At 41.2% G+C, this 26,399-nt stretch overlaps 1 protein-coding gene across 1 annotated transcript; it reads left to right on the forward strand.

The window, feature by feature from the left end:
• The first annotated feature begins 1,329 nt into the window (after nt 1-1,329).
• LOC147153304 (kinesin heavy chain-like) lies at nt 1,330-22,098 on the forward strand. Its single transcript, XM_086027396.1, has 29 exons — nt 1,330-1,905; nt 5,016-5,103; nt 5,196-5,269; nt 5,963-6,067; nt 6,151-6,199; nt 6,271-6,326; nt 6,418-6,505; nt 9,923-10,047; nt 10,355-10,459; nt 10,554-10,702; nt 10,897-11,045; nt 11,126-11,304; nt 12,026-12,094; nt 12,177-12,383; nt 12,717-12,863; nt 13,112-13,300; nt 13,408-13,525; nt 13,620-13,681; nt 14,040-14,149; nt 14,245-14,346; nt 15,255-15,315; nt 15,458-15,529; nt 15,805-15,909; nt 15,999-16,215; nt 16,934-17,108; nt 17,235-17,314; nt 17,556-17,595; nt 18,530-18,615; nt 19,838-22,098. Exons 1-28 carry the CDS (start codon nt 1,777-1,779, stop codon nt 18,606-18,608), a joined length of 3,129 nt encoding a protein of 1,042 aa, XP_085883522.1. The 5' UTR covers nt 1,330-1,776; the 3' UTR covers nt 18,609-18,615; nt 19,838-22,098.
• The last annotated feature ends 4,301 nt before the right edge of the window (nt 22,099-26,399 follow it).

Here is a 26,399-nt window from a genome sequence, read left to right on the forward strand (position 1 = left end):
AATCAAAGGATTTGATACGTATCTTGATATATTTCAAACTGGAACAATTCTGATTCGATGCACTCACAACCTTTAAATAAAAAAATAAATATAAAAAACATAACCTACCTCGTATAACACTCATAACTTTTTTTTTTTAACTGAAATATTCATGACCTGTTTAAAAGAAACGAGCCTAAACATATTCAATGAAGTTCTGATTGATGTGATATTTTACAATCATACCGATAGTTTACTTTTGCTTGCTGAGTGATAGTATTGTTCAATGTCGCGTGTGTGTGTGTGTGTTTTTGTTTTCGATAAACATTCTTGTGATGTTTCATTTGGCATAGCTCACGGCTTCAGTTTGAATGCTGATGACGAGACTCTGCATCATCCCGGCTGCTGGTCGTGGTATCAAAATTCTCTGGAGGATGAAGAAGAGCTGCAGCCGCTGCGCAAAAGAAGGATGCTGAGCCATGGTGGCGAGGTGGGTACCACCATAGACATATATACATGTATATATATAGATACTGCCTTGGGCGGGACGGTCAGTTGCTGCGATATGCAAGTGAATCCGCCATATTGAATGTGGCAGATCTGCTCATAAACAACTACAGTAATGCAAATCAAAGTGCACAAACGTAAATGTTTATCACTCATACCCCCCGCCCCCCCAAATACACACGCACACACAAACACATTGTTGTGGTTTTGATTCATCTTTTTTTTTTTTTTTTTTTTTTTTTTTATAAGATTTCATGGTTTCTTTCAATTCAACATCTAATAATGGTGATCACTGGGGATGGACTTCCAACACAAAAGCCTTCCCCTTCTGCTTTCTTAGCCCTTAATATTTGGGAAACCTACATGGTATGAGAAATGTTAGCTAAGCAATATACAAGCAATACAATCTATATAATTTACATGAGATGTTATCATTATTATTATTATGAAAACCTGGTGTGCTAGAGAAAAACTGAGGGCAGACTCGGAATCAGCACAATTTTGTTTTTAGAAAAGTTTACTTGCATCTCAGGGTCAACAATTTAGTATTAGTACAAATAATTTACCTGTGTAATTAAGGAAACTGATAATAACTATCAATATACATCCATATGCAACATTTTATTTCTATAAAGCGCTGTGAGTGTTTACATTTTCAAATGATCGCTTTGACAACATTCCTAGGAAATCAGAATTTTCCATCACTGGAAACTTGACTCGTAGCTTGGTCTATGAGGGATCGTCGGTGATTTTCAACTTTTCCACATCCAATATGGTACCGCTTTAATAGGATGCAGGCCACGCCCTTCGTGGACCCCGCCGACAGGGGGCGTTGTAGTAGCCTGGTACCTCACTGCCCTTCCAACAGCATCGCTCACCTTCAGCCGGCCTGACGCATCCCAAAAGAGAGAAAAGGCAGCCACACCACACCTTATATCTCTTCCACAGAGGCAGAGGGCACATTTTCATCCGTACTTTTAATGATGTAAGGCCGGTCGTTTGGTGTTTTGACGATTAATTAGCGCCGTCCCTGCTCACTGCGACACGGAAACGCCGCTAGCTTCTTTTGCCTTTTCGACGCTTAAATAGTCGAGAAAAAAAAAAGAAAAAAAGAAAGAACAGCCCTAGCGTCTTTGCAGACTCCTTGGAAGAATAAGGAGTGACCTCCGTGGATCTCTCGTCGTGTTTTTGTTTTGTTTTTTCCCCGACGCATCGGCTCCAGGCCGCCACCAGCATCTTCGTCAGCTTCCCTCTCCTCATCCTCTTCATCCTCCTCCTCCAATCTGCGCCATGGCCGACGTCCCAGCCGAGTGCAACATAAAAGTGCTGTGTCGCTTTCGTCCTCTCAACCAGTCCGAGATCATTCGGGGGGACCTCTTCCTGCCCAAATTCCAAGGAGATGACACCGTCGTCGTCGCGGTAAGCACAAATAAATAAATAAATCAACACACATAGAAAAAGGGAGTTTCCTTGTTGTGCACGCAGGGCCCCTCATCAATTAATCATGCCTAGGGCCTTAATAACGTGTGTCGGTGTGTTCTTGTCTTTCCATCCATGTGCGGTACGATTGACATCCCATGTTTATCTTTGTGTGGACATTTTGTCTGGGCAACACAATTAAAGTTCAAGAATGAAACTGTGTGCGTGTGCGTATATAAATCTGACTTGGGTGCCCGGGTTCAGTTCCTGCACTCAGTGCTGGAGCAACTAAAGAAGGCAAAATGAATTTTTATTGTTACAATGATTTGAATGTTTCATTGTTATAACAATTGTTGTTAAAAGGAGTCTTTGAATGATGCCTGATTGGAAAACATGGTTTAATATAAAATCAATGTAATCATGATATTTCAATCCAAGTTGATTAATTGTCCGTAATTTATGATTCCATTTTTTTAAACACTTTTGAGAGTGTCGCTGATGGTGTAGTGGTACACACGCCTGAGTCATGCGCGGGCAACGTGGGATCGGTTCCCGCTCAGTGACAGTGTCTGTGTGTGCCCTGCTACTGGCTGGCGACCAGTTCAGGGTGTAGTCTGCCTTTCACCCCTTGTCAGATGGGATAGGCTCCAGCTCCTCCTTGCGACCATGTACAGGATAAGTGGTGTAAGGATAAGTGATGACACACATGACACTTTTGAGAGGGCTCTCTCATTGTTTTCCCAATCATAAGTCGTAATTGTCATAATTTGCTGATACATCAGTCATTTGATTGAACAGATCTGCAGGATAAGACATTTCAGCAAACACAATCCAGCTCGCTCCTGGGGTGTTCTGTGCTGCTGACATTGTTAACAATCCAATAATTCTCATCATATATAGTCACATTTTTGTTATTTTTACCCCAATATTTTAAAATATTTTTTTTCTTGTGTTTTTTATAACTCCCCGTTTTCAGTGGATTGAATGTTTATCAGCGTTTTGGGAAGAATTTTTGCCCAATGCTTTACAGTGGGATTCAATTATATACACATTTTGGCAATTATTGGGCCGAGTCGGTCCCAATCCCACATAAATAAGGGGGTCGACTGTACAGTAAATAAAGTAGTTGTTTAAATAGATTGGTCCATCTTCTGATCATCGTGATATTTTTAAACTCCAAAATTGGCTCCAAAATCCTGCTTGTGTAAAGCCTATTTTGAATTCTGGATTTTGAATGAATGTAAATAAAATGGCCCCATTCAATAACAGTTGTCAACCAAACTAGAAAATGTGTATTTCTTTACTACTTCGACTTATGTTGTTTGTATTGCTTTATGAGCATCACACACATCATTCTTCTCAGAGAGAGAGAAGACACTGTTCTGTAGTAAGCATTCATGAAGTCCGAAAGTGACTTCTCAAATTAGGATCAATAATATGCCAGCCTGCTCATTAGTGACTGACCTGCTTTCTCATCCCTTGTCGCAGCTCCTCCCAAGTGCCTGATTCCCAATAATTCTTTATTTTTGTCATGCAATTGAGTCAGTCTGCTAAGAACACCTTTCCTCATTGAGTTGATTTGTGTGTCACATTGGGGAATGACGCTATATGATTTAGTCGTTCGCCTTTGTCTATGATTCATTCATCTCTGTGTCACACAGTTATTGTTTTCAATGGGGGTAGTTTCAACAGAAAGCATTTGTACACATCACTGTGGAGCTACTTATTTTACATTGGGCAGCACGGTGTCCTAATGGTTAGCACATTGTTCTGAGGTTCAGGGTCTAAATCTCGGCTCCAGCCTTCCTGTGTGGAGTGTTGCATGTTCTATATTCTGGCTTCCTCCCAGATCCCCCCAAAAAAAGAACATGGATGAATGGATGGATATTTATCATGTCCATGACTCATCAAATACTGGTCACTATTTGAATCAATGCCATACCCCTAATCAGTTGGAAGAATAATCCCAAACCCTGCTTTAAAGTTAAAAAAAAAAAAAAAATCCTCGCACAACACAGCCGCGTGAGTTTAAGGTAACTCATGGATAAATTGAAAACTAGAAACTTTCAAAACTTTTACTGCGGTGTTGCCACTCATCCTTATAGTTAACAGTCATAGTCCTCAATTTATAATCACAGATTGTTTGGTACAGGTTAAAATGAAGTCAAACTAAAGTGTGATGAAACTGTTATTTACCATCTTCCACCTGTAGGTCATTTTTAATTTTGCTCTCAACCATTGTGAAGCCGTAAAGTTCATTCTTGAAGCCGTGACCTTTCCCACCAACTTTAAACAACAACGCGCCTAATTTACACGTTTGTCCAGATCCAAGGAGCTCCATGTCCATGTAACTGTTCATGAATTTTATTTTTAAATCGTTTTTTTTCTTCAAATCTGCACACATTAAAGCATTTATATCTGCTCTGTACAAGCACACTGCCGCATCATGCCGAAAATGCAACGTAATGCCGACGATGCAGCCTTCAAGTTGAAGACGATCGACCTGGCCATTGAAAAAGGCAATGAAGCCACCGAATCCATTTTGTTGTGCACGCTGTGTTGAAGGGCTGCTATTTAGGATTCTTTTAATAATCAATGCTTGCGTAAGTTACCAAACACTGCATCTTTCAAATTGTTATTACATCGTATAATGCTATCATATAGCGCTGCGCACCAACAGCAACACAACACCGACCCCAAATAAGATGATTTGATATGCAAAAAAAAAAAAAAACACATTAATTTACTACACAGTCATTGATTAAAATGATATAGACATAGCACGGGCGCCGGCCAGCCGCGTCAGAGTCAGCGCTTGCAACGGCCGTCAGCAACCAGACAAAAAGGCTTTAAAACTGCTGAAAACCAAACGCCTGTCCTTACATAATCTTCCTAAACTCCATTTCAAAAGTAAGAGCCATGAGTGATGCAATACAAAAGTAATGAGCAGAATAGGTGGTCTCATAGGTGGAAATGGATCTGCACCCAAATCGAATTGATTCGGGAAAAAATATGAAATCGACAACGACGATACACAATATTTGTTTGCAACAGCTGAAGAATAAACTTTTCATGGTTTCCCCAATATGCTGCATGTTTGCTATTTGCAGGGCAAGTCCTATGTTTTTGATCGAGTGTTTCCAACCAACACCACCCAGGAGCAAGTGTACAACACGTGTGCTAAGCAGATTGTAAAAGGTACGCGCATCCACACCAGATCACCAAAGTAGTTAATTAGTCAAATGTGCTTCCTCATAACGCCCTGTTATGTCATGTGCCTCCCCTTATAGATGTGCTGGGTGGCTACAATGGCACCATCTTCGCGTATGGGCAAACCTCTTCTGGCAAGACTCACACCATGGAGGTACACTTATCACACTTACTGCTTCTTTGCTCATCAGCTTATACAAGTTGACCATTTTTCCTACAAGTTATACAGTACAATACAATGGCATGCAACAGCAGTTTGCGCCCTACTCGAGTGGTGCCAAATCTCACGCATCCTGCGGTCAAATAATTTGAAAAGGACAGCGCTGTGCAAAGTTGTCAGCGGTTATATATTAAGAGGATACATTTGGCTGCATATGGCCAGGAGTTGCGTCGTTTGATTTCATGAATAAATCCCAAGACAGACGAAAACATTTTACTCCTCATTTAATTGATGAGACGTTGCCAACGCCGCTTGTAATGCCTGCTGGTGCTGCCGTTTATGAAATCGGAAGATGTTACGTCATAAGAAGGTATCATTTTACTTTTCCCGCTTGTTAGCATGTGGGATGTTACTGGATATTGGCAAGATTGAATTTTTATACCTTCTATTTATTTAACGGTTGGGCAATGAATTAATTTAATTGGAGTAAAAAACATTCAGAAGTTTGGTCAGATGTCAAAGTGCTAACCAAAATAATTACACTTAAAATGAATTAATTGAAATATTATTAATTTTTCAGCATTTCAGTTCAGTGTCAACTCTTCAGTGTTCATAAGCAATTTCTGCAGAAGTTAAAGTTGAAGTCATTCCAGTGTGCCCATTTTATGATGTGACTTGCTGTTCCAGGGCAAGCTGCACGACCCTCACCAGATGGGCATCATCCCCCGCATTGCCGAGGACATCTTCAACCACATCTTTGCCATGGACGAAAATTTGGAATTCCACATTAAGGTTTTAATGTTGCCATCCTGTTGGATTGATTTTATGTTTAAATTTTCTGCTCATCGCGCATAATTTTTTCTCTTACTCTAAAGGTTTCATATTTTGAAATCTACATGGACAAAATCCGCGACTTGCTGGATGGTGAGTGCCGAAAATAAATATTCAGTGAATAGCAGCGTTTATTTAGTATTTCATCATTTGCATTTTTTTAGTGACAAAGACCAACCTGTCTGTCCACGAGGATAAGAACCGTGTGCCGTATGTGAAGGTGTGTTACAGTTAGGCTTTGCACCGGAACACTGTATATGACTCATGCCGCTATCATCCATTAAACGTTAAACCTGGTTTCCAATCCTCAGGGGTGCACTGAGCGCTTTGTCTCCAGCCCGGACGAGGTGATGGACGTGATTGACGAGGGCAAATCAAACCGCCACGTTGCTGTTACCAGTAAGCCTCTTGTTCAGCTCGTCACCAACAAAAACAGATGCCTTACTCGTCCGCTTTGGAGCAAATTACTTATCTACCTAGAGACTAAATTATGATGTATTTGTCTACATCGACAGTATGTAGATACAAAAATGTACAAAAATAGCAAAACAAAACAACCTCTCACATTAGCTACACCATTGTTGTCAGATTCTTTGATTTTCGTGATACAATCCATTCATCCCTTGTCATTTAGTCTTAACTTGATGAAGTCTGTTTATGTCGTGTTTGAGGAACTGTGATGACTCCATAAACCACTAGACTGATGTACACTCTCTGATCAGGGCCAAGGGATTGTGTGTGTACTTTTTGGATTACATGGTTTTGTGTGTTAGAAAATGGTAAGAATGTTGAGTGGATGGCAAGAACACGTTGCCATGGCAACACACTCCCTGCATGGCACAGCCGATAGAGCAGACACATTACAAAGCTTGTTAACACTAGAAAGACTGAGGTTTTCTTACCCCCCCTAAAGTCTAGAGCACAGCCAAAAGGCTGTGAGATTTTGAACTAACAATTCAACAGCCTACAATTGGCCACCTTTCTTTTGTAAATGCAACCATTACCTGCCAGATTAGCGGTACTCAGACGTCCCCAGCTAGCTCCCTAGCACTTTACAACTGAATAGAGTATTCATGAGGGATTTTCCACTGTAAGATACGTTGCCCAGTAGAAGCCTCCTTACAGTTCAAGTCTGCACACCAAACATAGCGTGATGTTATAAACAGCATAAGTAAGTTGATAATTATTTTTCCAAAAATAATGGCTGAACAGGCCTCACCTGTCTGCAGGTTAGGCCGAACAGAAAATGTGAAGGGATACCCACACAGTTTTATAACACAGAATGCCTATTCTCAATTGTAAAATTCTGTGATACGATGACAAATACTATTTCTTTTGTAGTCAATATTCAAGTGACCTTGTGCCAATCATTCTCAAGAGACTCAATGATTTTTTAGTTTAGTTTTTAGTTAAAAAAAAAAAAAAAAAAATCTGAAAATATTTAAAATTTTCATTATGGTTTTATTATTTATTTATTTTAAAGCGTTTTATAGTAGTTTGACCTGTTTTGCTGGCAGAAAATATTGGTTAACAAAATAGAATATAAAAATACTTCTTATCCAAGTATGCCCTTCGTAAAATGACTGGCCATTATAAAAGTACAGGGCTGAGCATGCACAATTTGGCATATGGTTATACCAATAAGTCTAGGAAAAGCGCGACATGTGCATTTAATCGATAAGAATGGAATTCTTAAATTTCACTTATAAGGTATATCTCTAAATTGTGTTCAAAGATTTGTGTGCATCATGCGGCTGTTAAAAAACCCCGGCTACGTGTCGACAAGGCCTTAGACTAAAGTGTAACAATACAAGTCAATTATATCGGTGATGCCGCCACTGCAGTCTTCTCATGCTGACTCACTGTGCTGCAAGGGCAGCGTTCTGAGTTCTGAAACCTGAACGTTGTTTTTGGGAAGAGATAGTCAGATAGCGCTGCTGGTCCTCTGCATGATGAGGTCACCTTGCCGCACTTACAGCTGGGATTTGATGAGTCTACTCGTTGTAAAAAGAGTTCCTTCTGACTCTACTGAATCACTCACTTTAAGGATTTGCTTGTTTTTTCACAGTTCATCAGCATTCATGGTAATTCTGAAATTTTAAGGAAATACCAGAATTACATTATGAAGCCACATCATCTATTCATTTTCCATACACTTATCCTGTTCAGCGTCACAGGGAAGCTTTTTGCGTATCCCAGATGGTGTATGAAGCCAACATTTGGGCAAAGTTAGAGCATTTTCCTTTGGTCAGTAAAGGCCCGGTTCTTGAATGTCTCTTAAAAAGATTGTTCTGTCATTTTCTGTGATGTGGGGTGTATGTATGTAAGATTTTTGTGATTTTCCCCTCCCTGATCTGCTTGGAAAGCGGTCGGTGCACACAACCGACAATGTTAAACCTATTCAATAGTTAGAATTGCAAATCCTTATGTGTGACCGAGTTCGGCTGAGCTGACTCAGTATAATTGTGACATAGCCAATTTGGAAGAAATCTGAAGCTTGCGAAGCTTTTCAGTAAGGTACACATACCGGTTCTCAACATGTTAACCGATTTTCATGTGTGAAATGTGAGACACTTCACTCATGACTTTGCCTGGGAATGTCTTGGGATCCCCCCGGAAGGGCTGGACGCTAATTTTCCATCTTTCCATTTCACGTCGGAATCTCAGAGTCCATGACTCGACCAAATGGACCACACATACAGGGACTGCACACACATACTATACAGTAAGCGTTTTTGGAGCAGGTTGGGTAAGAAAAATCACTTGTGAGTTACAACGCACCCCACACCAAAGAAAAATCGCTCAGGGTAATCTTTCAATGACATCAGAGAATCTGGCCTTTGATGGCTTTAAACGGAAGACTGGAAGAATGCCTAAATTCGGTCTGATCTTTGATATGTGTGGACCTCACTTTAGAGTCATCATATGTCACCCACAAGGCTATAATACACTATTCTAATTTGTTATCATGTATATATTCGAAGTGTACTTTCTTCTCTTTTGATGACTTTTCTCTTTCACAAAGTCATTTCAAAGACAGTTACCAGTCCTGTTTGAGCTCACATTATGTTTGTAGCCGGTTTTGTTTTGAACAAGATGTAGGGTACATGTACAGTGGCATTTTTTTTTTTAATGCATTCTAGTGTGATTCGTTTTTGTTATCTTGGGCCTTTCATTTTTGGTGGTACTATCTGACAGATTCTCTTTACGCTCTTGAGATCCCATCCATGTCATAGTGAGGGAGCTGTGCAAGTGTCTTAGAAGTCAGGAGTCTGGTGCATTGCTCATGAGCACCTTAGCAGTGCTCCAAAGCCAATTGGCCTCTCTCCAACAGTCAGTATCAAGTCCAATAATTTTACACGGCTATTTAACTGCTAGCCAGGCTTATGATAATAAAAAAGTCCCCAAAGTAAAGATGTGTCTACCGAAGCAAAATTCCTTGAGGTAACTGTCATTTTTCGTTTGTTTTTGTTGTTGGTTGTTTAGTTTTATATACACGATCATTATTCCATAAATATCATCAAATACATAAATAAATAAAAGACGCATTAAACGGACGATATTAATGCTTAGTATTATTCTTTATTGTCATAATGGAATGGAATTGAAGAATTATCAGCTCCAAGTGTGAGACCATTGCCTCGGCCTCGGTTGAATACGTGTACAGAAAGTGTGGAGTGCCCTCTCAAGATGAGATCTCGCTCCTAGTGGAGCGTTTCAAGTATCTTCCACGTCTGGTTAACTCGAGAGGGCGTGTTGCACTCTCTGCAGAGTGATATATTCATTAAAAATTGTGCTGTTTGTGTATTTGCGCAGACATGAATGAGCACAGCTCTCGCAGCCACAGCATCTTCCTGATCAACATCAAGCAGGAGCACGTGGAGACCGAGCAGAAGCTTTGTGGCAAACTCTATCTGGTGGACCTGGCAGGAAGCGAGAAGGTGGGCTAAAAATCAACCTCACCCTTAGCTCAGCAGTGAAGTGTAATACATATATGTATGTAAGATTCATAGTAGGAATTAGAAACAGCCAGGTAAGTGCATGTTTATACTGCACTGTACTTACTAGATCATATTCTTGATAAAAATCAAACATCCAAGTAAGTTTGAGTGAATTTGACATACATTTCCGTCCATACTGAACCACTTCAGTGCGAATTGTGCACGCGCACACAAACATTACATCCCAGTAGGAGATGTCAGGTGTTCTACGTGTATTTGACTTGCGACCATCCACTCTGTGCACCAGGTCAGTAAGACGGGGGCTGCAGGAGCCGTACTGGATGAGGCCAAAAACATCAACAAGTCTCTGTCAGCCCTGGGAAACGTCATCTCGGCCTTGGCCGAGGGCACAGTGAGTTTTCACTCGCATGATTCTTCCTTTTTCACTTCCCGCCTTGGCTCTGTCTCTTATCCAGAGGCGGCGTGCCTATCTTCTTCCCTCCCAGAAAAGCCACGTGCCATACCGTGACAGCAAAATGACCCGCATCCTGCAGGACTCTCTTGGTGGGAATTGTCGCACGACCATGTTCATTTGCTGCTCACCCTCCAGCTATAACGATGCCGAGACTAAGTCCACACTGATGTTTGGACAACGGTACGACTAAATGGATTGTTTCTGTGTACTTTTCACTGGGAAATTATTCCTCAAAGAAATGGCACACACTCCAATCATTTTGGTAGTTAATCATTGGTTGACTAGACATTTTGGACATTTATTCATTCATTCGGTTCACTCATTAAAATACCATTTAATTGCTCCTCTTTGTGTTCACATATGATACATAACAGTGCTAAGACTATTCGAAACACGGCCTCCATCAACTTGGAACTGACAGCTGAGCAGTGGAAGAGGAAGTACGAGAAGGAGAAGGAGAAGAACAAGACTTTGAAGGACAGCATCCAAAAGCTGGAGGCTGAGCTCAACCGCTGGAGGAATGGTTAGGGAAACTGAAGCCAACAACCCAACGAACATTCTTTGAAAAGCTGACACTCTGTGCGTCCGTGCCATTGTCACCAGGTGAGGATGTTCCCGAGACGGAGAGGACCCAACCGGAGATTGTGACCCGTTACGAGTCGGTGGACGAGCGACCCATCCTGGATAATGACACCTCCTCCATTGTGGTCCGCATTTCCGAGGAGGAGCGCCAGAAATACGAAGAGGAGATCCGCAAACTGTACAAGCAGCTGGATGACAAGGTAGGCTTTAGCATTCTTAGCATTTAGCATTCATGCTCGACTGGGAATGATGATAATTCCCTGTCTATCACTTCGATAGGAGTTGATTATCACAATCAAAGACAGTATTATTGCAACAACAACAACAACAAAATGACACAGCCATAGATCCCAAAACTGCACCTAAACTATGTAGGATGACCTGATGGGGGGCTATACAACTTTATTCAAGTAACACTATTGAGTCGTTATTCTATTATTATTATTATTATTATTATTATTATTATTATTATTATAATACCAGTACCGTACAGTAAATATTGTAGGTATTTATTTCTGGCCATCATATTCCTTTGTACAAAATATACAGTTACACAACTATGCAGTTGAAAATCCAATTTGTGATGAAGTCCTAGTTTTATTACGTGTTTTAACTCTATAATTTTTTGGTGGGGGAGGGGTAGGCAAATTTCCATCTAGCCATCCATTATGCATGCAGTAATTTTCTTTTTTTTTTACCATTATGCATGCAGTCATTTTCTTCTTTTTTTGTTTTACTTTCTGTGTGCCCTGTGATTGACTGGTGACGAGTCTAGAGTGTATTCTGCCTGGGTGGTGTAGACTGTCAACCGGGATAGATTCCAGCTTCCCATGACCCTGAACAGGATAAAATGTTAGAGAAATAGGGTGAATGGACATATTAGTGCGTGTTGTCATGGAGATGTGATGATGTGTATTACAGGATGATGAGATCAACCTGCAGTGTCAGCTGGTGGAGAAACTGAAGCAGCAAATGTTGGATCAGGACGAGGTACACAGTAATTCACACACGCGGACTTGCACGCAAAGACTCACAAAGTTTTCTTTCTCACGTGGGTCATCTTTACCGGCAGCTCTTGGCGTCTTCGCGTGGGGATGGCGACAAGGTTCAGGCGGAGCTCGGCAGGCTGCAAGTGGAAAGCGACTGCGCTAAGGCAGAGGTGAAGGAGGTGCTGCAGGCTCTGGAGGAACTGGCCATCAACTATGACCAAAAGAGCCAGGAGGTGGAGGAGAAAGGTCTGCAAAACCAACTGCTGGCTGACCAGCTGGCTCAGAAAATGGTACGTTCAAAAAGAAGAGTGTGACGGAAATAGGCTCCATTTACCAGTTAATGTGTACGTTTCCTTGCAAATGTATTTAGGTAGTAAAGGAGACACACTACACTGGTTGGGTAGTGGTACATGCTGCTGCCTTTGTGCAGACTGTCCAAATGTGGTTCCTGGTCATTGTGTGTCATCTATTTCATTTAAAAAATAGATGAAAATTGATGTACCGGTAGTTCATTTTCATGAGCTGTTGTAGTTTTATATTTGATATAGATTACCTTTACGGATGGGTCATAACAACAACAGTTGCAGTTACATTCTGCCCCCTAATCTGGGTTTTCTGACCAGGCGAGTCTGATGGAGCTGGAGGCGGAGCTATCTCGCATGCAGGAAGTGAGCGGTCAGCAGAGGAAGCGTATCGCAGACGTCCTCAATGGGCTGATGAGGGACCTGAGCGAGTTCAGCTCCATTGTGGGCAATGGTGAAATCAAGCTGGTGAGTTGGAGTATCGATAGATGCACAAAATTATCCAGTCCCCCCCACCCTCCCCGGAATGTTTTGAATTGTAAATTGTCTGACCTTCAGGGCATTTCAACATTCTGAATTCAAATATGAGACATTATTAATAAAATAAATCTGGACAAATTCTGTAATATGCTATACATGTATAGCATGTATCGCCCCTGGTGTAGAAAATGGCTGGATGGAGGACACTTGAAAGCTATGTTTTCTCCTCTGCTCAGCCGGTGGAGATCAGCGGCGCCATCGAGGAGGAGTTCACGGTGGCTCGCCTCTACATCAGCAAGATCAAGTCGGAGGTGAAGAGCATGGTGAAACGTTGCCGGCAATTGGAGAACATGCAGCTGGAGTGCCACCGCAAGATGGAGGAGACTGGGAGGGAGCTCTCCTCTTGCCACCTCCTCATCTCTCAGGTGAGGCCCACAGGAGGGTACAAGAAAGAAATTGGTGGAATAAATCAAAGAGGGTTCTGGTGCTTATCATTCTAACTAGTGACGCTAACGCTAACATTGCATTGCAGCATGAAGCTAAAATCCGCTCCCTGACTGAGTACATGCAGAGTGTGGAGCACAAGAAGAGGCTGCTGGAGGAAAGTCACGACTCTCTGAGCGAAGAGTTAGCCAAGCTGCAAGACCAAGGTAATAAAAATGAACTCCTTGGCAGCATTATTATTTTTGCGTGGGTGTTTGTGTTCATTGTCCAATCCTTTCCCCATTTCTCCTCCCCTACAAGATAATTCTCTTCTGGAGGAGAAAGATGGAGAGAAGGGAGAGACTGAAGATGGAAATGTGAAGGTAAATAACATACCATCCTCGTGGTGTCTTTCATATCTAACTTTATAGTGGTGCACTTAGAATGATTATTACATGATTATGACTTGTTTAATCATACAGTATGTTCCTTATTTTTTATCAAGTATCAATTTAAGCACTTTTGGAAAATGAAGTTAGAAGTCTAAATTTATTTCCTAAAAATGTAAATGCAGTGACCATTATGTTATGTGAATTGGTGCTCTTCATTATAAAATAGTCATTTAATGAACTCGTCATGAATCTGATATACACTTTCACTATGAACAAACAGGCTTTTTTTAAACAAACAAATGGGTGAATGGTGTGCTGTTTCCTTCATATTCAATATGATACTCTGCAGAAGATCAACCGCCAGCAGGGTGAATCTCACCGCGGTCTCCATCACAAGCAGCTGGCACGTCTGCGTGATGAGATCAATGAGAAGCAGAGGCTCATCGACGAACTCACAGAGTCTGTATACTCTTAATTGTTTGCGCCATTAGTGCGCATTGATCTTGTCTTGAATAATAGAACGTGGCATTTAATAGAAGATGTTTCATGTCCAGTCGCAATTCCAAGATGGAGCTGGAGCTGGCTCAGGTTCGCTCCGACTTTGAACGTCTGAAGAGTCAGGACAGCACTAAGAGCGAGCGCCTAGAGGAGCTCTCGTAAGTCACCTTCCAATTAGCACTCAGCTGAATGTGTGTGAGCCATCAATGACTGTTAACACAATCAAAACATTAATATGAACAAAGTGGCAGTTTAGATCTTGAATGGCTTGGAGGGCAAATGTATGGTAAACAAGAATCCAGAACATCAATGAAAACAGGACATTTTTGTTTTCTTTGGTTTTATTATTTTTATTCTTATGAATGATTTGTCAAAATGTCACTCATTGCTCAAGTTTTACTATTAACAATAATTACTTGTGTTGAGATTTTTCCCACCTATCACTTTAAAATTTTAACCCCAAAAAATGATTGGAGTCCAACACATTAGTCAATTAAAACTTTTTCCTTTTACTCTAACTTTTTCAAAAGGTATAGCATACTTTTTTAGAAAAAAACATAAGGTGCGTTGGCATCTATTTTTGACACAGATTAATTTCTTAGTTCTTATTTTTCAAGATTAATCCCATGAGAGAAATGACGGAAATATGGTTCCCTGCACTATGCAGGCTAAATTGCAAAAATATTATTTAATACAAACAAACTCCTCTATTTCTGAATATGTATCAATTTTCTGTGAACTATCAAACTTAAACCAAAATATTTGAAAGATCTATGATGGTAAAGGTTTGACATCGGGAATGGATTCTTTCTATTTCCAGTACTCTTTGGGCAAAAGTCATAATTCTGGTTGGGTTCTAGTTCTCCGAGGTTCCTCTTGTATGCTGCTGATGAGTTTATCATTTTTTTTGATATACAGTAATCTACATTTGACGATAAATAAGACATGTTTCAATATTAGTGTTGATATCAACTAGCAAGATATCCGGGTGTTTTAAACTTTAATATCTTGTTTGTTTGTATATTTTGAATACTGTATATAATGATATTTTTCCTCTTTCTGTCAGATTCCTGCACGAGCGCCATGAGCAGACTAAACAGGACCTGAAGGGTCTGGAGGAGACTGTCGTGAGTAAACCTCAAACCACCAACTTTGTCTTCGGGAACTTTGTTCCTGCACAACCCTGATGCCATTCCTTTCTATCTTTCTGGAATATCAGATTTTTCACATTTAGCCCTCTAACCTCCTCTTCACCCGTCTTTGCCTTAGGCCCGCGAACTCCAGACCCTCCACAACCTCCGCAAGCTGTTTGTTCAAGACCTCACGTCGCGGGTTAAAAAAGTAAGTCAACATACTTTCTTAAGGATTCAACAATACAAACCAGAACTAATTAGGTACAACTGCACAATCTGATGGGATCCCAAAATCCTGCCTTTACAAAAATACCTGTATCTAGGGTTAGCTGCTGTGTTTTTGCCCTTTTAATTTCTTGTTAAAAAAGTGGAAGAATGTGCTTGTAGGTTATAAATGATGGAACTCTTGATTTTCATTATGTTGGGAAGTTTATTTAAGGTAGACTATATTTTGCTTTCTTCCATCAACACTCCAATTTACAGAGTTCCGAAATGGAACCTGATGATAGCGGGGGGTCTTGCACCCAGAAGCAGAAGATTTCCTTTCTTGAGAATAACCTGGACCAACTTACAAAGGTTCACAAACAGGTGAGAGTACGTGTGGCGCATTGTATTTCTACATCTATCAAGTGACATGTGTCGCATTCGAGTTTGTCCTCTTCCTCACACCCCTCTAGCTGGTTCGTGACAATGCAGATCTGCGTTGTGAGCTTCCAAAGCTGGAGAAACGTCTTCGGTCTACTGCTGAGAGAGTTAAGGCCCTGGAGACTGCACTGAGGGACGCCAAGGAGGGCGCCATGATGGACCGCCGTCGCTACCAGCAGGAAGTTGACCGCATAAAAGACGCCATGAGGGCGAAAAATGCCCTGCGACGTCCTCATGCTGCGCAGATTGGTAATGAAATAATGAGAACGGAGTTGCATCTCTATAATATGTCTTAAACATTTACAAAAACATGTATATGGGAACCTTGGGTTACAAATGACCCTTTTTACACACTTTTCAAGTTACAAACAACATTTTTATAGAAAATCTGCATCTAGTTACGTACATGTTTCGATATGTGAACCGTCTCAGCTTGGATGAGCAAACAGCAGGGGTCACTAACTTTTTTTAAACCAAGAGCTACTTTTTAAATTTAATTAATAAAGGTGTACACAGATAAATAGCAGTAGAACTCTGAATTTCTATATATCTTTGCCAGTGTTTACATTTTCAAATGATTACTACAACATTCCAAGGAAATCCCAATGTCCCATCACTGCTGAGCAGGCACGCAGGCTACTCATGAGGTCCTTGGGGGGGCTACCTTTGGGCACCACATTGGTGACCCCTGGCATACCGATTCTCACTGTGCTTCTCACGCTATTGAACCATCATAGGCTTGCAAAAATGCATATGTTAATTGAAGACTCAAAATTGTGTGTTTGTTGTATGATTCTGATACATGGCCAGTGGCTCATGTGACTTTCTTGGCCCTCAGATTCAACTTGTTTAGCATTTTGCTTCAAAATGAACAGAATAACCTGTGTAGGAAATGAATGGTTAACAAATGTGTAGAGCAAGTGATGCAGATGCACTTTGACGACCATCATACTCATTTCATCCCCAGCCAAGCCCGTGAGACCGAAGCAAATGCCCGTCTGCTCTCCCAGCAACCCATTCTACTCGTACATCCGGGCCACTGAGCAGGCCAACACCTTCAGCAACGCCGTCTTTCAGAGCAACATGACGCCGAACAACTCCGCAAGCATCAACTGCAACCCCAACTCTGTTCAGACCAACACGTGTGTTCAAAAATATTTGTTCTTGTTCCTTGCCAAACGCCACCTTTTCACCAAGTGGTCCAGTTTTGTTCACTACAGTAGAGTTTGGAACGGATTTATCCTGATGCTCCCGTTGTTGTTTTACAGAGTTTCCACAGCACTGGGTTACAGAGCAGGCAGATACAACGGAGACATACTGGAATCCTTCCCACTTAACATTGACAATGGTGAGCAGGCCACTGCAATGCATGTACAACATTTCCAAGCATTTTATGATAGCCCATCAAATTTTAAGGTGTGATTAATAACTGTTCAATTAAATGTTGAGGTGTTGAATTTCCATCATGTGGATTCTCCCCACCCATTGAATTCACTCATTAAAAACCTACGCCTAGGTTTTTAATCAATGAAATCAATCTATTAGTAAAGCAGGAATTGTGAGTTGAAGAACTTTTCTGCTGCCAACAGGAAACAACATCAGTGACACAAGAGACATCAATGACAACAGGTGAGAATATTGAGCTTTTTCACTGTCTAAATCTGTCACAAGGATTCTCAACTTTCTGTACAGCTGTACAGTCTAACAATGACATCCCATGCAAGAGCTATATCCCCAAAAAATCTGCTTACAGAAAGACAACGATGCTCCGTTTTAATTGACACCTCCTCAGGGAGGTATTCATTTAACAAGATGTTCTTGTGGTTTGCAGTGATGTGCAACTGTTGGCCATCATACTGATAGTTGTTTCTAATCTTTTGATCCTCTCATGCAACAAAATGCCATTCATCCATTTTCCGTAGTGCTTAACCTCATTCGGGTCACAGGTGAGCTGGAGTCTATCCACGCTGACTTTGGGCAAGAGGCGGTGTACACCCTAGACTGGCTGCCAGTCCATCACAGGGCACATATAGACAAACAAACATTCCGTCGCTGTCCTGTGAAAAACACTCATGTACTTTTTTTTTTTTTTCATTTTTCTTATTTTTCCGTGAATGGTGCTTCCGCGTTATGTGAAGAAAAAAAAAAAAAAAAAAATCCAAATCCAAAATTGAACATATGCGTTTTTCACAGGACAGCGACGATTCACATTCCCATCAATGGACAATTTAAGATAAAGCTTATGAACTTTATTGGTTCCATAATGGGGGAATTTGTAAGAATATTGGGGGTATCTAGAACTTAATCACAGACCTCTTGATCTTTAGTCAAATGCTCATCCACTGAGCTGCACCCCCACAATTTAGTGTCCAGTTAACCAAAAATGCAGTTTTGGAATGTGGAAGGCGGGAGCCAGAGTACCCCTATGCTGCCTGTAGTGAAGTTAAGTTACTAAAATATCAGCCAAAATTGAGCATTATTTACTTAGTGCGAAATGTTTATGAAGCAAGTGATCCAGTGGAAGAGGTATTGTTTTGTTGAGTTTTTGTGTGTTTACAAACAGGAGTGATGTGCACTGTGGCAGCGAGGTGGACGATTCAAGTAGACACTTCAGCGTTCACCAGGAGACGGCTGCAAGTTAATACCAAGGTAACAGAATGCAGACGTTTGACATGATCGACATTTACTTTAAATTCTAAGGGGTTCACCAAAGCCAGTAATAGTAGAACTATAGCAGTATTGCGAAAACCCCGTTCCTCATGGAGTATATTTAGGGCTCAGGTAACAACCAATCACGCCTCAGCGTCAAAAAACAGGTCAGCCGTGATTGATCGTTCCCTGAGCAGTTGCGATGTCGTTTTCAGTTGACAGAAGTGACAAAATGGCCGCCCCCAGAGATGGCTAAAAATGGGTGGATTAACTTATAACGCAATATTTATCAAAATGCCTTGTTTCAACTCGTGGGCTTGCATAGAACATATTCTTGAAAAAAATATGTTTGGGTTGACTTCCTATTTAATGTCACCTTCAGACATTCATTGTCATTGTGCGGAGCAGCTAGGAAAGAGACTAGTGCAGGTGTGGCCAAGTCCGGTCCTCAAGAGCCACAATCCAGCCTGTTTCAGGTTTATCCCTACGGCAACACACCTGATTCAAATCATCAGGCTCATTATCAGGATTTTACAAATCTTGCTGATGAGCTGATCATCACAATAGGTCCCATTTTCCTGATCTATCCATCCATCCATCCATTATCTGTACCGCTTCTCCTCACAAGGGTCGCGGGGCGTGCTGGAGCCTATCCCAGCTGTCTTTGGGCAGTAGGCGGGGGACACCCTGAACTGGTTGCCAGCCAATCGCAGGGCACACAGAGACAAACATCCGCACTCACAATCACACCTAGGGGCAATTTAGAGTATCCAATCAACTTACCATGCATGTTTTTGGAATGTGGGAGGAAACCGCAGTGCCCGGAGAAAACCCACGCAGGCACGGGGAGAACATGCAAACTCCACACAGGGAGGCCGGAGCCGGGATCGAACCCACGACCTCTGAACTGTGAGGCGGACGTGCTAACCAGTCGACCACCGTGCCGCCCTTTCCTGATCTATATTACATTATTTTCCTTCTTCACCATTAGCGTATCTCAAAACAAAATAGCCAAAGAAAAACTAAAACACACTTGCAGAGCTAATCATTTACAAGTCTTAGGAGCCATATGTTGAAGTTCTAAAGTTTTCTGCAAAATTTTATTGCAGTTGTGCTGTATTGTCATCTGAGGTGTGCTTAAAATGTGCATTCATGCAACGGTCAATTTGGCCCAAGAATCATTTGATTTTATTCATTGTCATTTTTGGTTGTTCTCTCCCAGGCGATGACCAAACACTGTACATGTCCGAGGACCCGCACCCTCTACCACATCAATCTGCATGCAGCCTTCCTCTCCGTTCCTCCACCGCATCGCCAATGAAGATGGTGACGATGGTGATCTATAGCTTTGTAGTCTTTTAAGCTCCTCTTCCTTCTTCTAGCACCACCCATTTACTTCTTTAGGCGGGCGGCCACCAATTAAGTCAGTGCAGGAAATATTTTTTTTGTAAATAAAAACGCTGCAGTCCCTCAGCTAATCAAGTTACCCCTGGAATATTTTGAACTCCAACTCTTGCAAAAAAGTAGTGGTTTGTACTCTCGTTGAGATTTTTGACCAGCATCTGTTTTTCTGTATGTACAACTTCCCCCTGCACATGTCGTCTTCTTGAAGGCCCTCATGTGCCACAGTGTCCATAATGCCTGCACCTAACAGAAGTCCCCCCACATGCCAACACAGACATACACAGCATGCATGTCACTTAGTGGGTTAGCTTCCAAATATTTGCATGTGTTGTGATTCCAGTCAGGAGTGAACCGCCCGATTGACCTGAACAGATACCAGAAAGGGAAACGTTGATTTTGCACTATATGGCATCATTGACCAAATTCAGATTTTTTCTCTCCCATGTGGACTGGTTTGGATAAACATTTCAGTGACAAAAGAGCAGAAAAAACACATGGAATTGGATATCTTCATGTCTGCATCAGCCCTCATTCGTACATTGATTTAAAAAAAAAAAAACGATATGGATGGGTGACTGCAGTGTAAATGAACCGATCAGATGTTCCTTGTCACTACAAGTCAGATATCCTCAAAATATGTCAACTGATGACTTACACAGACACATCCATCCAAACAACAGTACAGTCAAAGTTTAGAAACAAATGTATTGTTTTCGTTTCCTTGTTTATGTTTGCGTTATTCCCAGTGTTTTATTAAATGTAAGCACGTTACCACATATGGAAAGTAGAAAGCAGATATACAATAAGCACAAAATTGGAATTGGGTGTTAAGACTTGAAATGCAAATCCCCCCCAAGGATTGCTTCTCATCATCCCTATTCTGGTACCGGTGCTTTGTTTAAAGTAGAGTAGTAGTCTGGGTTCTTGTCTTCACACGGTATGTTAATTAATCACACACAAACACCTCACTCTAAAACGGCAAGAGAAGAACTGACCGGTAAACCATTTATGTGCTTTAATATTGTGATGCTTCAGTTTGTTGTCCTTGTAGGGTGCATTTACTGCTGCTGATATGCACACTATTCAATGTTTACTGTTTTGTAGAATTTCAGAAACAAACTTTCATCATCATGGTAAATTCATTGCAAAATAGCTGGCAATTGAATCAGAAGCGCACCCCAGAACGTTATTCTTTTTTTGGTGTTTGAGTCTTTAATTTAGAACCAGGAAAAGTCCATTGCTGAGAGAACTTTTGTTAGGAAGTCCCCAGCTGATCAGGCACCAGTCTGGTCTGGACCAACGGGAGCGTGTGTATTGTATTACAAGTCTTGCTGTGATTCTTCTGTCGTAAATCCTGACCAGCCAATCAGGAGAGAAGAACGCTGCATGTTGTATATGAAGGGACGCATGTGGATTTAGCTCGGTGTCTGAATCAAAGAACACACCAAATTATACTCATTCATACATTCGGCTCTTATGCGTGTCTGAATTTTGTCATTAAGATTTTGTCACAGAGAAATTTGGGGAAATGTGGAAAAATAACCTCATCTTTCAATGTTAATTAACAAAGGGACCTGCACCTGTATATGGACATGCACCAAGAGCTGATTTACACCCTATCGCTTTGTCCCACGTCAATATATGAGGAAACGCGGTCGTGCTTCAGCCTGGTCAGAGCCTGCAGTTTGTCCAAGCAGACCCTCTATTTGACATCATGTTTCAAATATAATCTACTGTAGGTGAAGACGATATGTTGTAGGGAAATGGGCGTGTACATTATTGTCATCTGCTACTTCCACTGTCTGGTTTAGACATATCTTATATATATATATAGACAGTATATATGTGCTATTTATTGTTCATCTTGTAATTAAGACATAGTGACCTGCAAGAGAACATTACACTGGAAATCAAAAATATTTGTTATATTTATTTCCGTAGGCCTGTACTGTAGCGTCGGCATCCTATGATATAATAACCACTGTGCAAGACTCCTGTATGTAAATATACATATGTACCGCATTGTATGTGAGCCATTGTGTTGTCGTTAAAAAGTTCAATAAACTTGGGGAAAGGTAATGAGGTTCTTCCGCATCTTCCAACAACCACAGAAGCAAGGTGCAACGCCACATATACCACATCACTTTATTGATATAACACATTTAAAAGGCAACAAAAGTTGACACCAAAGTGCTGTACAGCTCACAAAAACCAACAAATTAAAACCCTATCATTAAGAAAACATTTTTAAAAAATTAACATTAAAAGACATATTAAAACATGAATCCTATGCGGTGTCAAACGGCAATAGGGCAGTTATTCCTGAGTTTGAAAGGCCAATGAGTAATAATGTGCACTTTGCCACATTCACGACCATCTAACTGAACTAGTACTAGTTACATTTATAAAGGACATTTTGAGACGGCTTCCTCGACCGCCCCCATTCACTGACACGTGGTACGCTATATGCACACATTCTATTTCATCCACAGGTACATGTGGAATTGTATTGGAAATATGTTACGTACGGTACTGTTGTAACTGTTGGGTCTTGAACTATCAAGCGGTCGCTATCTTAAAATCCAGAACCGTATTTATTGTGTGTGTGTGAAAGCAGATGGATCACTCATGTGCTATGAAACAGGTAAACCCCTATCCTACTGAGGGGCGAACATTTCTGACTGTTGGCGAAGGTAGAAAAATGTGCGTTCACGTCAGGGTTCATTCAAGGTCGCAAACGTTCGCCAAACGGTCATCAGACAGTCGGCGGTTTCGCTCCAAAGTTTCAAATCATATTGACAGTAAACATTTATTTTTATCTTTGCACTCAGTCTGCACATTTTTAAATATACTTTTACTTGAGTAAAGGAGTTGACTCAATACTTCTGATTTGACTAGTCATTTTTACGCAAGTGTTTGTACGTACATAGTTACAGGATGTGAGTACTTTGCCACCTGTGTGGGAAACATAAAACACATTTGCAAAAACTATATGATGTATTCTGAAGCGTCTTAAATTGCTGTTCAAGTGACAGCCCTGGCGGACAGAGGAAATTCCTTAATAATAAGCAACTCTTTGTGGTTCCCATGAGACAGGAAGTGGTTATGTACACAGAATTTGGAGAAGCATCGTCATGAATGCACAGTGCGTTTTTGAACCACAAATATATATATTCAAATTTTAACATCCTGAGACCAATACCTGGCACTTGATCAACAGTAATTCGGCATTGAGATGCTTCAAGTAGGATGTTCTCAGAGGGTTTGGCTTTTCAGGGTATATTTACCAAGTTGGAGAAAACAAGTTGTGCGAATGTATGGACCGCATTCAAATGTTTAGAAAAGGTCAAGTTAAGGTTGCGTTTTAGGTTTATCCTGAAATTTTACCCAAAAACCCAATACATCTCCACAGCGGTTTTTGAATAGTTTCATAATATCCTTGGCGACTTGATGCATTTTTCTTCCAGTACAGTTTTGTACTCGAGTCACCTGGTCGGCCCGTGGTCGTGCATTTTACTGCGATCTCGTCACTCTGTGGGTTCACAGTGCGTACACGCCGGGAAGAGCAGCAAGACCTCCCTTTCCCTGTCACCCCACGACCTTCTTTACTTCTCTCGTCTCCTGGAAAACTTCGAGAAAGACCGTCGAATCTGTTTTGTGCTCCCTCACTGCACCTGTTTGTCAAGCTCCAATAACTCCTAGAGGCGCCAGGTACGACTCTACTTCAATTCATTAGCTTCTAATAACTTAAGTCATTTTATTTGCAAACGACTGACCAAAAAAAAGTGTTAAGAACGAGTCAAAGCTCGTGATGAGGAGGCATTTTTCATCAAATGGTTTGAAATTTTAGCTGTTTCGTCAGGCACACGAGCTCTTTCACGTGGTCCGACATTTTAATTGTAGCTAACCCTAACCTTAGCTGCAAAGGTTTACTGTTTGTGGACACTGGACAAGTATTGGCCAACCCTTGCCAAACAACTTGAGCGCTGTGCTGTACTGCGCGTGCGCAGGCTAAACTCTGCATTTAAGCAGTTTATCCCGAGATGGCGCTGTTTCCCTTTCTGTCTCATATACCTGTACAACTTTACAGTTATTACACAGCATTGACATACAGTACTGCTGGGAGACTTAATGCAATGCAATTGTATTAATACATAATGTATTTAGGAGATAGATAGATAGATAGATAAATAGATAGGGGGCCGGGGGTTGACCACAAACAAATATAAATTAGAAATATTGAAAAAAAATCTTGAAAAGAAATCCCTGGACATTCGAATCCGCGGGTGCCAAACCATGCGGGGGTTGACTGTACGGTCGTTTATGTAGCATACAGTAGGTTTAAGATTGTACGCATCTCGCATGTGTGCAATCTTGAACCCATGGTGTTGATGCATTTGCTGATTATTCCTGATCTGTGTGCATTGTTACAGACCACAGAATATAAATCCATTGAAACGGAATACCAGTTTATGTTCTTAAACTCTGTACCAAAGCACTCTGAACATTTCAACACCTGGAGACAGCATACAATTCCCTTTTTTTTTTCTAAATAATACTCTCTGCTTTAAGTGGTATCTTGTGGCATAAATAGGCAATCATAATCCCTTGTAAAGGGTGTCAATTACTCAAAGATTTTCACTATTAGGGGCAGGGCTCTGTCCCAATCCCCCACAAATAGTGGGATTCACTGAAATGTGCATGAACCAAGTGTTATTCCATTGCTTATTATCATATAAGCACAATATAATTAAAGGCTTCAAGTGTTCAGTGCTCCTCCTGTGGGACCCGCACACTTCACTGGTAGAAGCAAGCAGCTGCTACTGTCTGTCTGCGTCTGTTCGGCTGTGAGGGTGAGGTTATAAATAAGAGGCTGAGGTTTTTTGTTTTTTTTTGCATGTGTGTGTTGTTTGGCCAGCTGTTGAGAGTGTTTGTTTGTCTTCTCTTAGTGCAGGTGTACTCGCTCGCTGGCCTCTTGATGCTCCTCTCAGGCCTGTTGAAAGCTTATTTCTTGGCTTTGAGCAAGCTGTGCTATTTGTGCTCCAATGGCATCACCTGTCTCTGTGGTGTTTCCCATATAGAGCTTGGCGATATGACAATATTCAGTATATCGTGAAGATTATAAGATAAAAGTGACACGATAAAAGCTTTTCATGACAGAGAAAGATTTTGTGACGGTCTAATGCAGTGGTTCTCAAACTACAGCCCGCGGGCCAGATAGCTTCACAAATGGCCCGGACGCCTGAACAATTCCAGCGAAGCTTTTTTTTTTTTAGTGTGGCAACACGATCGAGACTAATACACACATAAAACATGACATTCTATTTCAATTGAAGCTTGAGAGCCGCAGCCGAGGCTGCCTGGGCGATCGCCCGGCCCGTTGTTTGTGGCCCCGCCCGTTGTTTGTGGCCCCGCCTCGGGGAAGCAGGTTCAGGCAGCCACAGGAGCGCTTGGACGCTGGAAGGTGATGACGAACGAGCCGTGTATTTTCCTGTAATATTACCTTCACTGCTGGATACTATAAACGTGCGGATTTAATCTATGATGGATTACAGTACAAACGGACGAGTTCGAGTGACTTTTAACCGCACGTGCGGATTTAATCTATGATGGATTACAGTACAAACGGACGAGTTCGAGTGACTTTTAACCGCATTTAGATAGCGGGATCTGCGTGGATTATATTGTCAGGCCTGTCAGGCGCCGTAGGTGGCGGAGGCAACGTAAACAAAAGCGGGGCTGCCATAATAGTAATTAATCAGTCCTCCAGGATTTCGCTGGCATTTTTTATGATTGTTGCAGTCAAAAATGCCTGACTTCGTGGGCAATTTTCCAAAAAGTTGCTATAAAAGTTGCTTTTTTATGCTCAAAACTTAATTTGTTTACAATTAAGCACATTTCTACAAATTGTAACTGTATTTTTACAACAGATGTTTGAAAAAGCCACATATACTTACAAATCTGTATATTCTTTGTTGAAAAAGGATATTTAGCACACATCTCCTCTCAGAGCATCTGGAGTTTAATCAAATATGATGGCAACAGTCGTTTCTCAATGTGGCTCCTCAGTGCTTTTTCTTCTTTCCGGTAGACTGCAGCTAAATATATATTTTTCAAGAAGATGATAACCCAGAATGGGTCCTCCATTGATACACGAAAGCGAAAACTTTTAGCACTCTTAGACTTTTTTCCCTAACTGCGTGCCTTGATAAAATCTAAACATCACATCATCAGCCTGTACTGTGGTGGATAGACGGACCAGTCCGTCACATAGGCAGAATGCCCAGCTCTGCTTATATCGCGATACATTATATCTTTTCAGTCATATTGTCCAGTCCTAAAATTTGTATTTTCCTGATGATGACAATACAAACCATATC

The sequence above is a fragment of the Filicampus tigris genome, chromosome 1 (genome assembly GCF_054856515.1).
Source record: "Filicampus tigris isolate MCC_2025a chromosome 1, RoL_Ftig_1.0, whole genome shotgun sequence".
NCBI classification, from domain to species: Eukaryota; Metazoa; Chordata; class Actinopteri; order Syngnathiformes; family Syngnathidae; genus Filicampus; species Filicampus tigris.